Source organism: Pinus tabuliformis, chromosome X, assembly GCF_031772625.1.
Source record: "Pinus tabuliformis cultivar Carrire ecotype Pingquan chromosome X, CPIR1, whole genome shotgun sequence".
Taxonomy (NCBI): Eukaryota; Viridiplantae; Streptophyta; class Pinopsida; order Pinales; family Pinaceae; genus Pinus; species Pinus tabuliformis.
The window spans coordinates 669,049,949-669,067,381 of record NC_142308.1 but is presented as its reverse complement, the minus strand read 5'-3'; the positions used below and the strand labels follow the sequence as shown (position 1 = coordinate 669,067,381).

The following is a 17,433-nucleotide window of genomic DNA, read 5'->3' as shown; positions in this document are numbered from 1 at the left end:
GTTTCGCTTGAAGGTTGCCTTGTGAAGTTGGGTTACACTTTTGTAAAAATTGCTAGCAAAATAATTTGTAACTGCACTTTTTCGACGGAACTAAAAAGTTTTTTTTGACTAAACTATTGAAAATTGTTCAGGGAAACTATATTTTTTTGGGCCAAAAAATCAAATTTAACAGAATCCAAATATGCAGTTAAAAAACCATTTTAACTGCAACAAATCAAGATTTAACCTCAATTTCTTCCGCCGGATTCCGTCACCGGAATCTCCAAAAAGTCGCATTATAGACAACTCCAAAAATGATTTCTTGGTCTGTTAAATGGTTACTTGTCCAAATAACGTGAGGATAATCATTACAACACTAATGAAAATTCCATTGAGTAGTTCTTTACTCTTCTTCTCGCTTTTTTGCATTACAGTAGTGGATATACTCTTTTCGGAAATTCGTCTTATAAATTATTCTGTTAATGTTTCCAACATAGCTTAGACTTATTAATCAATACCCCTAGATTAGAATCGTCCGGCCTAGACCAGTTCTTGGCTGCTATCCTCACAGCTGGGTCTAAGGACTATACTGTCCCGGTGTAACAGAGCGGTGTCCACCCTTTGTTCTTGCTATTATTTCTGTTCTATTCAAATGTTCAGTGCATAATTAACATCATAATTGTGTTTCAAGACTTCTCCATATTGAAAATGATTTTTAGTAAGACTCTGTGTCAGCCGTAGTAGGTAATTCAATTCGGCTGTTGTTAAAGCTTTTTCACATAAACCCCTAACTGCTGCATGCTGGCAATTGAACATCTGGAAGAGACACAAATGCAATAGAGAGAGGTGCTACAGAAATACGTTTGTCGGCATCAACAGTCACCGGCTCTAAAGAAGGTATCTCACCCTCAGGAGTCACATCAAGAACTTTCCCATTGAGAAGCATAGTTTGGCTGTGGAGATTACCATCTTTAGCTGTCAAATGATACTCCAGTCTCGATCTTTTGTTCCTTCTGCTTGCAATCAAATTCCTCAGCTCCTTGGCATTTGAAAACTTCAAGACTGTATCCATTTCTTCTGTGAAAATTCCTGAAATGGTAGAGAGCTGCACAGAGATACGAGTGTCCCTACTAAAGTTGATCAACAGTAAAGTGATTCCTCTCTGGTTGTGAAAAAATGACCACACAGAAAGATTAGATGGAGTCGTTAAAAGAAAGAAAGAAAGAAAAGGGGGTTTCATATTAATACCCTAATTCGTTTTACCACATCCATACTGCTGCTAAGTATGCATTCAATGAGCAAACGATTGGACAGAATATCGAATGCAACAAATAATAAACTAACTAAAACCCTGGTTTCTGTCCTCTTTGCCGAAGGGATGAGGATCAAGAAAGGAATAAGTATGCAAATTATGATTATCCTTATATATTTTGCATTACAGAGGTTTAGCTACAGAAGTAATCCTAATTGGACCTTTTGTTACCAGATAAATACTAGTTCTTCTACAATCTTCATAGTTTCTCCATACTTACCGCATTCTTAGTACAATGTGCATAAGCATGCAAATATTTTGTTCCTTTAGAAATTGTTGAAAGAACACGTTTTCCCATTAGTTGATGCCAGAGAAGTGCACTGCAGCATAATTTACCCTAACAAATGTTAGCACTATGCCCATGTCCAAAGATGGTTGAACAATTTTAGTTCTCTCCATGACCCTTATCCTGCAGAAAAATCTGCTATAAACTTCTCCATTAGATTGGCATTGATATAACCAATATGAGAAGTAGATATTAGGTCATAAAGCTTTACCTGTAATAATCAGGATTTGGCACATAAGTCGTCGTGTTTAAAAGGCCATAGTTACCACCAATCAAGCTTTGTCTGCAGTAAGACTTGGTATTATACGTAGATGCCATGCCAAGCTGATCTAAATACCTGCTCGCAATGCAACGAATAATTATTGATATTGCAATTCCAAAGAGTACAATAAACATTGCATCTTAAGAAAACTGAGCTTACCAAAAACTAAATATAAAAGCATTAGTGACGAGATAGTGCCCACTGTTATAAGCTCCACCAGCTTCACCCACCCATGCACTTGACCAAGGCCCACATTCCTGCAAAATGGCTTTCAGACTCTTGAATGTGGATGCTTCTCGACTCAGATAAGATGGATCCAGTATCTTTTCCACAAGGTGCTCATCCACACCTGATCAGGAGATAAAGGTTAATGTCCTATAAAAACATCATACTATCAAAGATTTTAATGAAAACTATAGAATTTATTGTCTGCACCTGCCCCAAGGTTGTAGATATGATGTGTAACAACATCCAAAATGTTTGGTCCTGTTTGCCGAATAATCTCCTTAAACCAGTCGGCTTCAAAAAATCCATCAGGTGCTATAAGGAGTGGTTTCTTTTGAAAATCCTTGTAAATCTGTTTCAGAATCTTATCAAGCTGAATTACATCAGCTGCATACTGCTTAGAACTGATGCTTGTTCCAACACCACTTCCACTCAACTCATTTCCTGTTTCAAAAAAAAATACTTCTTATCATCCTTTCCATATAAGACTGAAAATTCTTCGTAGATCCGTCACAAGGAAATAATGTGTTCATTAGCCGCTCTAAAACTGCTTAGCAATCTGTTTCTAAATACAGGAATACATCAAACTGGTTGAGAATAATAGCTTACCTAACTCCCATGCATTTATCTTGTAACCATGATCAACTGTATACTGAATAAAATCACGAGCATTACTTGAATCCCAAGGCCCATCCATAACTCTATTTGACATCATTTTCCTTCCATTCAGTGCATTCAATCCAAAAGCCACCACAGCCCTACATTCACTCTGTAATATCAGATAGTGCCTGACAACTTTGGCAAAATCAAGAAAGAGAATTCTTTCAGAAAAAAGATGGGTTGGACATCAAGTCAGACTCACCCTGTTTTATTGAAAAAGTGATTGAGGGCATCCCATCTAGACATGGGAAGACATCCATCTGTGAATCCAAACATCAGTGATTCATTCTTAACAAAAGGATAGCAAGGTTGCTTCAAATGGCCAACATCATATATGACTTTATCTTGCAATGTTCCACCCAATCTTATCTTCAATGGATTGAAAGCTGTAGTGGAGGCAATTCAATTGAATATTAGCCAAAAGTTAAAACACGATATAATTGATGACCTAACTATATTCACAGGAATTATCAAGCAGCCAAAAATAACCATCAACAAATTTTATCAATTCACGGATCCAGGTCCTTAGATTTCATGCATGCCAATTCTAAATTCCCAAAGGAACTCCATCTTTGCACTCAACTAACACTTCATCGCCACAAATTGCACAAGCCTTTTTTTTCTGATAGGGGCTTCCAGTCAACCCATGCAGGTGGTGCTCCAACATGAAATATTACAACTAAACAGATACACCTCAGTACTCACCCTTGGGCTAAGATACAGGTATCTACTCTGCCAAATGCATACAGAAGTTGCACCTCATCGCAACCGCATGAAATGGCCCTCTTACACAGCAAGATAGCCCAGTAGCGTAAGGCAACTTGAATCTTGGTGGGAAAAATAACAACACCCCTGCCCTACCAAGCCCCCATTGACATACAAGGCCTAATTTTCTCAGCGAATATATTACCTACTATACTGCTGAGTTCCATGCTAAAAAATGGAAGAGATTTGACTCCCCAAGAAATGAAGACTGACAACATTTTGGGCCAAACTCAATCCATAATCCACAAAAAAGCTAAATGAATATTGCATTCTATTCTTAATTACACAAACAAAAAGCAAATTACCTTTTACAGCATTTGCCAGCAGTGTGTTTTCAATATCCTGCCAAAGAATCAGCAGACAAGTTAAGACAACTTCCATATCATATAGATTGCTAACATCAAGTATCAAGGACCTATAATTTTGACGACTATAAAAACTGCAAAATCAAGGGGAAGGCAAGTGGGGTGCAGTCAATTAGAATTACTAAGTTGAGTAAGGAGGCGTTCCCCCAGCTGCATGTCCCGTAATCGCATTTGTTGGGTGGCCACCAGTCCAGAGTTGCACAGATGAAGTCCTCATCCGTTTCTCCAATACCAATCTCTCTGTCCACCCAAACTTTGGCGATCACAGTCTTGTTGAAACCACGTTTTACTTCACATCGTGCTACGCCTATGCCATTATGGTGGTTCCACAACATGACCACCAAGTAAGCCACTGCCCAAATCCATAGTCGGGCAGGAGACCCCAAATCTTCCATGGACTCAACTATTTGGGATTGAATGCAGGGTTCCTGATCTGCGATACAAAAGAGAAAGTTGCGTGAGAAGAATATAAAGGGGAATTGTGGAGGAAGATTGTGTGTGAAGAATATAAGGGGGAATTGTGGAGGAGAGCATTGGAACAGGTGTGTCACGTGTGGTAGAAGGATAAGAGTGTCTCATCATAGTAATAATGATAGTCTAAACACGAGGGGCTGGACTAGTTGGTTTGTGTTTTTTTCCCTCTTACTTCTACTGTATGTCGAGTGAAGCCTGGAGGAGTCAGTGGGAGTGGGAGTGGAACTGATTCCAACTGTTACAGGGCAGGGGAGGTGTATCATGAGGCCAGAATTGGAGACTTGGAGCCCTCTCGGTGGGTAGTTCCAAAAGTAGTTTTGGGGGTGGATTTGCGTGAATCTCTTTCATTGCTTCAAAGTTCAGTTATGGTGGTCCCATTGTTGGGGGCTCTTTTGGGTTTTCCCAGCAATGGCTTATTCCTATGGTTTTATTCCTGGGGTTTCAAAAAATTTAATTATAAGAGCGTTTCAATGGTATTTTTTAATGGTGGAAATAGGTACAGTAATATTAAGAACACCTAAAATTTTAAATCTTAACAACTGTAATATGAATTTCCAAACAAATCTGCCAAATTTTTTCAAAATCATGACAAAAATTTTCATTCTTTTCCGATCAAAATTGTAATATGATTAAACTATGACCATTTTTAATAATTTAAAATATTATTTTAATTAATAAATAAATTTAATATTATAAAAAATTAATTACGAAATGCTTAAATTTTACCCATTATACGATTGAAATAAATATTTTTTAAATATCATATAAAATTGACCAAATAAAATATATCATGGAATTTTACGCTGATAGGCTTGGTCTATTTCGTAAATGGGTTTCAATTAAAATAAATCATTTTCAAATGTCATATAGAATTGGTCTATTTCGTAAATGGGTTTCAATTAAAATAAATCATTTTCAAATGTCATATAGAATTGACACAATATAATATATTATAGGATTTTAGGTTAATAGGCTTTGTGTATTTTGTAAATAGGGGTTTTAGAATTTGTATTTTTTTTAGAAAGTTTATATTTAAATTAAAATTTTAAAATTTTTTATTTTTTATAAAAAAAATTATAAAATTATATATATAATTTTATAATATAAGTGTAACATCCGAGTTAAACAAGGTTGTCCCCTCTCCCCTATTTTATTTGGCATTTACATCGATAAGCTCGAAGGCTATTTAGAGGAAGCAGGATGTGATGGTACGATCTTAGTTAAGATAGTCGTCATCCTTCTTCTTTATGCTGACGATATTGTTCTTTTGGCAAGGTGCCCATCTGATCTTAATAAGCAACTCAAGCTTCTTAAGGATTTCTGCTCTACCATGAGTATGACTGTTAACACTGACAAAACAAAAGTTATGATTATCAAATCCAAGAAGGACACTTACGCTAATTTTATGTATGACAATAATAACTTGGAGGAAGTGTATTCTTACAAGTACCTAGGAATTGATATTCATCACAAGCTCAACTGGAACCATAGCATTGAGAAAAGGATTAATGGGGGGTGGAAAGCTTATTTTGGTCTTGAAAATAATTGTAAAATAGCAAACCTCGTAATGTGGGATAAAAAGAAGTTCCTCTTTGAAACTTTAGTCGCTCCCGTTATCTTATATGGCTGTGAGGTTTGGGGTTGCAACATCTCCAGAGAATCATGGAGAAAGATTGAGCAAATCCAGAAGCGTTTTATAACTTATAACCTGAAAATTAAAAGTAATACACCGTATCCTATTCTCCTTATAGAAGCAGGTCTTTCCCCTATTGAGAGCCTAGCTATGCTTAGGTTTCTGTTGTACAAGCACAAAATCAGTAACATAGACGATCATAGACTTCCTAAGCTAGCTTTAAATTCTAGCCAAAACCACCTAAGGCTCAATTGAGGGTGGCATAAAGACACAAGGGCCTGGTTAAACTATTGGGAGATCAACGAAAATGATGCATTGCAAAACATAAATAACATTAAAGATATTGTTACCTCTAAGTTCAAAGAAAAAATGTGGTGTGAGAAAGATTTAGCGGCTAAAAGAAAATTAAGTTATTATAAGAAAGTCATCAACCCCACCCTAGAAGATCAAAAGTATCTCTCTATTTTAACTAGCTCAAAGAAGAAAATTAATATAGCAAAGATTAGAACGAATTCTCATGAACTCCATAGTGAAACAGGTCGTTGGGCAGTTCCTAAAACGCCATGGATGCAAAGGATCTGCCATATATGTGAGAATAGGAACATCGAGGATGAAAACCACTTCCTCTTAGAATGCCCTACGTATAACCACATTAGATCTCAGTTTCACAATCTTTGTTACAATATTGACCTTCCAAGCCGTTTACAATGTCAAAATTATAGTGAGCTTGGGAGGCTTCTCTCCAAGCTTTTTGAGTATAGGAATAAAATCTTAAATCAAAATAAATAATTTGTTTCTTTAGGTCCGATAAACCATTGTTTGGTCTCAACGGACGTTAACCATCATCATATATAATTTTGAGACAAATCTAATAATTAAAATCAAAGATTTCTAATTGATTTTTATATAAATTTTCAAAATTACATGAACTCAACTCTTTTTCTTACCTCCACTCTTGTCCTGATTTTAAAAATAATTTATACAAATTCTCAAAATTATCTGACCTTCACTCCTGTCCTTGACCTCCATGACTGTCCTTGTGTCACAAACTCACACCTTTATAAACAAGGAGCCATTGTTGTGGCGCTAGTCCCTGCCGGTTAATAGAAGAGTTTGGTGAGTTATTATTATGAGATTTAATATGTGTTTAATTTGCATTATCATCAGAGCTGGTTTGCATTACTAGTGTGTTGTAGGCATGATTATTTGTATTAAGATTTAGTGAATTGGATAGCGAATTGTTGTATGGACTTTTTGACTTTATGCAAAGAGTGAAATATAATGAACTTTGTGTTTGTTAAGTAAGAATTGTGATAAATGTAAGATTAGTTTTAGACGTAATTTTCCAATGTGTCATGATTTAGAAAATGTTTAGATTAATAATTAAAATGTAATAAAATTTAAGAGTGAATCATGGAAACCTTGACGGGAAAAAACTATAAAAGGTAATAATAATGCATTATAATGTATGAAGAATTAGAGAGTGTTAAAGTAAGTTATGTATTTTAATAAGCATGGGGTATAAAATATATTTAAATGCATAATAATGAATTCATGGTGCAAAAAAGATAGAATTTTGTTATTTTTTTACATTTGAATATTATGGAAATATTCATAAAATGATAATGAGCAAATAAACATTATTATGAATATAAATTTGTTAATTAAATCCGTGGTGGAGAGTGTTCAATATTTAGATAAATGATTGTCGAAAGTCAAAGAAGAACTTAAGCATTTAAAAATTATGGAGTCTTGAACCCATAATTGAAAGATTAGATATCTAGTAACATGTGTGGACATAAGTGATTCCATTCGGGTTAATGTCAATGATTGGGGAATTATTCCATGGTCAAAAGAACAAAAGATATATTTATTTAAAAATATTGTTTATATAACTTTAGTGTGAACTTTAAATTTGTCCAATTACTAATTAGCAAAGAAAATAAACCCTGCATCTAATTTCTAATTAGTAATTTGTTGCATTTAATTAGTAATTTGTTATGATGCAAAAGGACATGACTTTTGGTCTTTTTTATAGTTTTGGGTTAGTAAATATAGTATCTAAGTACAATAGCAAAGTAATTTTGATAAGTTTATTTTATAAATTAAAAACTAAAATAAACAGATTAAAATTAAAAAAACATTTAAACTCTACGAGTTGAAATGTAAATTGATCATGACCTGCAAGAAAAAATTCATTATCTTTTGGTGTTGTATAGTGTTGCTTTATGCAATATCTGTGTTCCATTTAAGCAAGTTAGTTTTTTTATTGAAATTTTTTCAAAGTATAATGAAGGCACTTACATCACAGATAAACAATGCCATTAAACATAGTTGTTTTTCTATTTTGTGATTATCTTAATTAGGGAGTATAGTTTAATATAATTCATTTATTTGGCATAACATAAGCATAGGAGATATGATGACATATAGAATGACGAAATTTGGGATAATTGAAAATAATAAAAGAATGGAGATTGACTATACCACTTCAAATTACTCTATTTATTAGTTAGAAATAATGTTTTGACACTTCAAATTACTATATTTATTAGTTAGAAACTATTTATTAGTTAGAAATAATGTTTTGACACTTCAAATTACTCTTTATTAGTTAGAAATAATGTTTTGACAGCTTGATTTTTTAAAAGTTATTATGTTATTAAACTTTATACCTGGTGACAAGAAAGGCTTGCCTTGCCATAAGCTAATTATTGCAGGTTAATACAACTGGGAGAAATGATATTACATGTTATAAATTATGAAAGTCATATTCAATTAATATTGTTTTAAATAAAAAATAGATAACAGTCCATTTCAATGTGGGAATCTTTTTATTCAAGGAATTATATTTCTTTGTGATTGGAAGTGTAATCTTTCGATTATGAATACTGAATAATAAAAATATTATAGGAAATTTATACTTAGTTAAAACTATAAATAATTTAATAGTTGTAATTAAATATGAATGGATAAGCAGTATTTAATATTATATGGGTAATTTAAATCATAAAATGCATTATTTATTTAAACAATGCAAGATAGTGTGATATTACAATTAAATAAAAATAAATAATAATAATATTTTTATATTAGATCAGAGATATTGAAATTTAATTAAACATTAGCATAATGAATCAAGAGCCATAGACAAAATAAAAACTGCCAATGCAATTTTTATTAACTAATAGTTAATGCATTAAACATTAGCATAATGAAAAAATATTGGACCAGAGATATTGAAATTTAATTAAACATTAGCATAATGAATCAAGAGTCATAGAGACAAAATAAAAACTGCCAATGCAATTTTTATTAACTAATAATTAATGCATTAAACATTAGCATAATGAATCAAGAGCCATACAAACAAAATAAAAACTGCCAATGCCAATTTTTATTAACTAATAATTAATGCAACATTCGACTAGATGAATGTTCAGATACAAGATGATCATTTAAGAACATAGGATTTGTGCTGTAACATTTTGCCATTCTGTCAATACAATGTCATTTTGTCAGCAATGACAGCACTTCATTCCAAGTCTGCATGTTTCAAAAATTTCAGTTGAAGGGGATCCCATGGAATTTGCAGATATTTATGCTTCTTTATACTAGCTTAACTGCTGAATTTTAACAAGATCATTTCCAGACTTTCCTAGAATGGCTGCAACTGTGCGTTCAGATGTTACAACTTCAACTGTAGTTTTTGTGATAAGCTGACCAGCTGCTGTCACACTGCCAAAGGTAATATACAATGCCAAGGACATTAGTACAGAAATACTGATCAACAAAAGCACTATGATAGTAGCAATTGACAAAATTTTGCAAATGTTGTGTACCTTTCAAATCTGGCAGAAGTCTGTTGACAAAGAATTGGGTCCTCAAACTCAGAGAAATTGCCAATACTGTTTATATTGCGATTTGACTGAATTTTGAAACAAAGCATGTCGTTAGTACTGCAGGGGTTCGTGTTTGCAGACAGATTTATGGTTAATTATCTTAAATAGAAATTTAATTGAATCAAGGAATCTGCTTTTGTTCTAAGAAATCAAAATCAAAAAGTAGCAACAGAGCGACAGTAGACGAATTGTTGGCAAATGTTGGAAAATGTCGGAGGGAGATCAAGAACTGCATACAAAATTGGTGCACTTGTTTGGTGTGGATTGCCTGAAATTTGAATCAGTGATTCAGATTTTCCTGGTCTAACTTGAAGAAGATTAACTTTGGCATGAGAAATCTGACCATACAAAGAAAACATGATCAGTAAATAAAGTGTGTTCATAGCAAGGCATCAACAATTGAGCTTGTTATTTGAGCATGCAAGAGTCCATGGTTATTTGAGCATTATAAGTTAATGGCATTGTGGTTGAATACTGAGGGTTTGTCTTAGCTGTGGTCGACATGCGTTGTGGTGGTCTGATTGGCAGCCAGCTGTTCCTCCTCGAGATGCTGGAAAGTTCGGCTTGGGTTTTACTGTCTTCGTGGCCTTTGGGTTTTACTGTCTTCGCGGCCTTTGGGTTGGTATTGTTACTTGCTTGTTTAGCTCTGCAGTCTGTGTGATTTTTCGTCTATGGTGGAGTTCCTGGTTGCTCGGATATTGTTACTTGCTTGTTTAGCTCTGCAGTCTGTGCGATTTTTCGTCTGTGGTGGTCTTGTGGGCGGACAACTGTCCCTCGTCGAGATCCTGGAAAGTTACTCGACTTGGGTTCTACCATGTTCGCGCCCTTTGGGTTATTATTGTTACTTGGTTGTTTAACTGTGCAGTCTTGCCTACTTTGTAGGTCCAACAGTATTGTCTCTTCGTTTCCCTCAAGAGTCCATGGCTATTTGAGCATTATAAGTTAATGGCATTCTGGTTAAATACTGAGGGTTTCTCTTACCTGCATGGATTTTATGAGCGATATAAGCTAAGTCGAAGGTTGGTTTTGGAGGTTGGAAAGGTTGGTTTTGGGGGTGGAAAGGTTTTGGGGTGTTATTGGGGGCCTTGCATCGTTGGAGGTGAAGGGCATGTGGTCCGGCGACTCCCAAGCCGTTGTGTAACGTTGGTATGAATCGGACCGTGTTCGCGCCCTTTGGGTTATTATTGTTACTTGGTTGTTTAGCTCTGCAATCTTTGTGATTTTTCGTTTGTATTTGTTGTATTGTCTGCGGTGAAAACACAATGCGGTTTCTGCCGGCTGTGATGCTGTGGACTTGTATTAGCTACATGGGTTTTATGGAAATTTCTGTAAATGTCGGTTTCGACCGGCATTTGGAACGAGACGACCTGAGTCAAGCTATGGAGTGTATTCAAGGTTTTTCGGTTGTATAATTTATGTGTATGTTTACTTTGGTGCATAATGTTTTTTTAAGTTTGTAATTCTGTTATGGATCTATGGATATTCGACTTTGATATTACTCCTAGAACGGAAGTTTGCTTTGTTGACTAAAGCTGTATAAGACTAAAACACATGCCTAAGATGGCTTGTTGCAAGTTTGCAATGTTGAAGAGCTCTGTTTTGATTTGCAAAAACAATTTATTAGAAAGTGAGTATTGTACATACCTCAACCAATTGATCAGTTTCGAAAGCACACCGAGGAAGCTGTTCTCTTTGTAATATTCTGATATTGGCAGCTATTGTGTGCCTCATATCAGAAGTCAATACAGCATCCCTGCCAATTAGACAACACAATTTCAAAATAAGATCAAGTTGCTGAAACGTACTTTATCATATGCAATCCTATTACTGGTTACAAAACTGTATCTGCGATCAAACTTCAGATTCACGGTAACTAGCTAAACATGAGAATGCATAAGGAGAGATCAAAAGTGTGAGGCTACAAAGCCATAAACTTTTGGAACAAGGCCTATAGCATGTGCTTTTCAATCAGGTCTAATAGAGACATTGGCTGAAAATATTGCACAATGCTGAGGATGTAGGCAATTAAATGCAAAGAACCGACTAGAAATTTTAGGCACGGGTTTCATAAAAAGTTTTAAGTCCCCTTGCCGAAGTACTCCAAAGGTAGCTTCTGCATACACAACACTGTGTCTGAAGTGCACTTCAAATGATATAAAAAATGAAATGGGTTGAGGTAAACTTACTGCTTGGACATTCTTTATCATGCTTATTTTAAAAGCTTGCATCATTCTATTTATTATTTCTAAATAAATAACTATGTGTCATGATCTTTCTTTTTTTATTCTCGAGTCAAATGAATGCAATTAAACTAAAACAGAATGCACACAGAATCCAGACTAACACGTAGCAAAGTTTTAGAGACATATATGTAAAAGCAAGTGAAGCAGAAAATAAATGTACTTTCACGTTGAACTCTGAGCGGTTCTGTTTTAGAAGATAAAGAATTGCAAAAAAGTCATTTCTATCTATATCTGAATCCAACAGAATTTGATGCGGTGCTCCATGCGATGGAAAAATTTGACAACTTACGTAAGCTAACAGAAATATTTGGGAAAGGATAAACACATGTAACATCATCATGATGCTCTGTGACGAGTTGCACTTTATATGATCAACTGCACTTGCTCATGCAAATAAACTAGTTGAGTCAAAACAGTACTCAAATTATGCAAGACTGAAATAACATGGAAGTGTAACCTAAAACATTTCAACTCAGTTTTGCATCTAATAATATCTTGACCCATAAATAAAACAAAGATGTCTGGATAAGGTATTTGCAAAAAAAACCTGAAATACTTGCAAACAGAAAGAAGCATCAAATAGTTGCAGATTGCACTTGCCTTATGTGAGCAGGGAACAACACAATTTCAAAATAAGATCAAGCTGCTGAAAGGTGTTTTATCGTATGCAATGCTATTGCTGGTTACAGAATTGTATCTGCGATCAAACTTCATATTCACGTTAACTTGAGCCTCCTTTTACCCTGATTGAAGCTGTTTTTCTTCTGATGCACCACCAAGTAAAACAGAACGTCAACAATGCAGCAAAAGATTTAAACTGATATAAAAGTGGTTTCCAACATTAATGCAATTGATATATCTAGCCATTTAGCTATTCAATGTATGCAAAAGGTATCACCCCATAAACCTCGTTCAAACTCCTTTATATTTGTAGATGCAGAATAACGCATTTTATGAAGATATGTACCAATATCATTAACACCATGTAACTCATATAGGAACTCAGGTGCTAGTTCATATTGATATGACTGTATTGCTTCCACGTCATTGTTCTTTAAGCAAAAAAGAAAGTGGTCTATTAACCCATTTCGCAATTCATTTGAAGTATAACGAAAATGTAGAAGCATTTCGAACGAGTCAAATAGACAATCTCCTACAGTATATGAAAATGCATTTAGTCTAAAAAGACCATTTCTTTTTAATACAATATCAATGTTCTCAGGCAAAATGCATTGCAATCTGAATTTCTAATTGTCAACATCTATTATTTCTTCCATCATTTGCAATTGCTTACCAGTGTTGGCTTTTGCAATTGTCTTGTAAATAAACTAGTTGAGTCAAAACAATACTCAAATTATGCAAGACTGAAATAACATGGAAGTGTAACCTAAAACATCTCAACTCAATTTTGCATCTAATAATATCTTGACCCATAAATAAAACAAAGATGTCTGGATAAGGTATTTGCAAAAAAAACCTGAAATACTTGCAAACAGAAAGAAGCATCAAATAGTTGCAGATTGCACTTGCCTTATGTGAGCAGGGAACAACACAATTTCAAAATAAGATCAAGCTGCTGAAAGGTGTTTTATCGTATGCAATGCTATTCCTGGTTACAGAATTGTATCTGCGATCAAACTTCAGATTCACGTTAACTTGAGCCTCCTTTTACCCTGATTGAAGCTGTTTTTCTTCTGATGCACTACCAAGTAAAACAGAACGTCAACAATGCAGCAGAAGATTCAAACTGATATAAAAGTGGTTTCCAACATTAATGCAATTGATATATCTAGCCATTTAGCTAACCAACGTATGCAAAAGGTATCACCCCATAAACCTCGTTCAGACTCCTTTATATTTGTAGATGCAGAATAACGCATTTTATAAAGATATGTACCAATATCATTAACACCATGTAACTCGTATAGGAACTCAGGTGCTAGTTCATATTGATATGACTGTATTGCTTCAACGTCATTGTTCTTTAAGCAAAAAAGAAAGTGGTCTATTAACCCATTTCGCAATTCATTTGAAGTATAACGAAAATGTAGAAGCATTTCGAACGAGTCAAATAGACAATCACCTACAGTATATGAAAATGCATTTAGTCTAAAAAGACCATTTCTTTTTAATACAATATCAATGTTCTCAGGCAAAATGCATTGCAATCTGAATTTCTAATTGTCAACATCTATTATTTCTTCCATCATTTGCAATTGCTTACCAGAGTTGGCTTTTGCAATTGTCTTGTACAGCTTTGCAAAAAATATTAATGAAGTTAGCAAAAACTGAACATGACTATCATCGATACGCCACCAAACCCCCCTGAAGCTTCTCAACGCCAAAGTGTTTCCCAAAGAACGATGTCCCTTTTTCAACAAAACTGCCAATGCAAACATTGGCAGTTTCGTTGAAAAAGGGAGATCGTTCTTTGGGAAACACTTTGGCGTTGAGAAGCTTCAGGGGGGTTTGGTGGCCTAATCTGACATATATACATTTAAATATAGATATGTAAAAAGAGGAGATATATATAGTAAACTTTAATATTTTAAATAGCAAATAGCATATTTGTATAGTTGCCATACATACCTTTTCAAAGCAAGTGGTTGGTTTGCCTTTCCTAATTGAGTTATGTGGTCTATTTCTTCAGTTGTTTGTTTTCCTTTTTCAGGATTTATGCTATGTTATAGAATAGGAACATATATTTAGTTCAATTTCAAAGAGCATATAGAAGTAAACCGTTAACAAGGAACATTAAAACCATAGAACCATACATATGTAAAGATAGAATGGATATATACTAAACATTAACATTCTAAATACAAATTGGCATATTTGTATAGTTATCATAGACATACCTTGCTGAACATTATTATTCTAAATACAAATTAGCATATTTGTATAGTTGTCATAGACATACCTTTGCAAAACAAGTGGTTGGCTTGCCCTTTCTAATTGCGTTATGGATTCTATTTCTTCAATTGTTTCGTTTCGTCTCTGAAGATTTAGGCTATGTTATAGAACAGTAACATATATTTAGTGCAAACTAGAAGTAAAAACTGAAAAAGAACATTAAAACCATAGAACCATACATATGTAAAAATAAAAATAGAATGCATATATAGTAGACATTAATATTCTAAATACAAATTACCATTTTTGTGTAGTTCTGATAGACATACCTTTGCAAAGCAAGTGGTTCGTTTGCGCTTTCTAATTGGCTTATGCATTCTATTTCTTAATTGTTTCATTTCCTTTTTCAAGTTTTATGCTATGTTATAGAATAGCAAGACATATTTAGTACAAGTCAAAAGAACATATAAAATTAAAACTTGAACAAGAAGACAAGATCCAAGAAAAGGAAAGGCAAAAAGAATATACTGTGTTTATTTATGTTGCTGTTGTTGTTCTTTTTTCTTGGTCGTTCTGTTCAATTGAAAAGGGTTTTACTAGCAGAATCTGCATGCATAAATAGATGAGGTCATATCTGCAAATTTATGACAGGATAGTTCTGTTGATTAATTGAAAAGGCTGTCCCTGGCATAAGTTGCATTGATCAATACAGAACGCCATATATGTAAATGTAGAATAGAATGCATAGTATGTATGCTGTTATCAGTTCGTTTACCGCAAAAAGATATTGTAGTATGCTTTAGTAAAATAGATATGGTAAAAGCAATGAGATATTGCAAAAATGTCAAAATTTGGAATTTTGTAAACTGTTTCATGTGTATACCATAGGTCAAGGAGAAGAGATATTATATCATGGTCAGACCAATATGCATCCAATATGAAAATTCTATACTTTATATTGCCTAGATTTGCCCAAACATGGTCAATCAATGATTTGTGCATGCTATTAGTTTTGTCAACTAGGAAATGAAGATTGTAGTTTTGCATGTAAGTTTCTAGCTGCTTTGTTTTTTGATTGCAATGCATCATATGAATATTGAAGTCCCCTAGTATAACTATGATATTGTTTAGATCTAACTGGTATAAGGATTTTGCAATGACGTTGAGGATATTGTTTAGGTTTGCATGTGGCAATGCATATATATTGAGTATTGCAATTTCTAATCTGTCAACTTTTATTTTTGCAAACAATGCTTCTACAAAGCAGTCTTCAAAATGGGTATGTTCAAGGATAATGATATTTTCCTTTATCAATATCATTACTTCATGCTTAATGCAACTTGAGATGCAATTGAAATTTTTGAAGTATTCATTTAAGTCGAACTAAGGTTTACAGGGCGGAAAGGGTTGGGGGTCTTATTACGCACTTTGCATGGTTCGAGGCGAATGGCACACGGCGCACGTGAGGGGCACGTGGTTGCATGCGGTCTGGTGGTCTGATCGGCGGCCAGGTGTCCGTCCTCGAGATGCTGGAATGTTCGGCTTGTGTTTTACTGTCTTCGCGGCATTTGGGTTGGTATTGTTACTTGCTTATTTAGCTCTGCAGTCTGTGCGATGTTTGGTCTGCGGTAGAGTTCCTGCGGTAAATGTCTGCGTGAAGCTATGATTCTTAGTTGTATTGTTTAGAGGTTAAGTTCGGCTACTGCATTATAAGTTAATGGCATTTGGATATGGTTATACTATATGGATCTAAACAGAATTCAAGGATCAAGGAACCCAAACAAGGCATTGAGAACCAGATACGAGTACTGCATAAGCATAATTCCATAACGCTTCTCAAGAAGATCCATCATTATGGGACACTGCAGGTATGATCCATATAAATGATGAACATGTAATATATTCAAAGCGCAGGTTTGGCAAACACAGCAACAATCTGCCTAAGCAAATTGTCCCAAGACTGTTGGCAATTGTCGCATGTGAAAGAAGATGCCCAAAAATTACAGATCTTTGATGATTCACAAATTGTGGTGAATTCGATGAATGGAACAAATTGATTGGATAATTATAAACTTCAACCTATATTTCAGGAGATTCGACTTGCTTAAACAGAGTATTTAACACATTATGTTTGAACATGTTTACAAAGACAGGAACATGGAAACTGATGGACTGTCAAAAGCAAGATTACATTTGGTAGCATGAGCTTGGCTCATTCAACAAAGAGTGGAAGGAGAGCTGATGGAATGTCTTTTAAATGTCAATATCTATATGTATACTTTTTTATGCCACTGTTTATGAACATATCTAGGACCTGATTCTTCATGAGACAAAACTAGTTTCAAATCTCTGATGTATGTTAGAATGATCATGACAGGGCTGTCAAATTGACATTTTTGAAAACTGGTTATGAAGCAACATATCTTCTCAGCCATACTTTTATCACTTCCTATGCTTAAGCATATCTCTATATC

General features: G+C 34.4%; 1 protein-coding gene across 1 annotated transcript; it reads right to left on the bottom strand.

The window, feature by feature from the left end:
- Positions 1-365: 365 nt before the first annotated feature.
- On the bottom strand, positions 366-4,369 carry LOC149141737 (heparanase-like protein 3). The gene is made up of 9 exons (XM_089447510.1): positions 3,977-4,369; positions 3,795-3,831; positions 2,927-3,110; positions 2,674-2,822; positions 2,275-2,508; positions 1,999-2,188; positions 1,789-1,914; positions 1,512-1,611; positions 366-1,141 (listed from the first exon to the last, which is right to left on the bottom strand). Exons 1-9 carry the CDS (start codon positions 4,247-4,249, stop codon positions 767-769), a joined length of 1,668 nt encoding a protein of 555 aa, XP_089303636.1. The 5' UTR covers positions 4,250-4,369; the 3' UTR covers positions 366-766.
- Between the last annotated feature and the right edge of the window lie 13,064 nt (positions 4,370-17,433).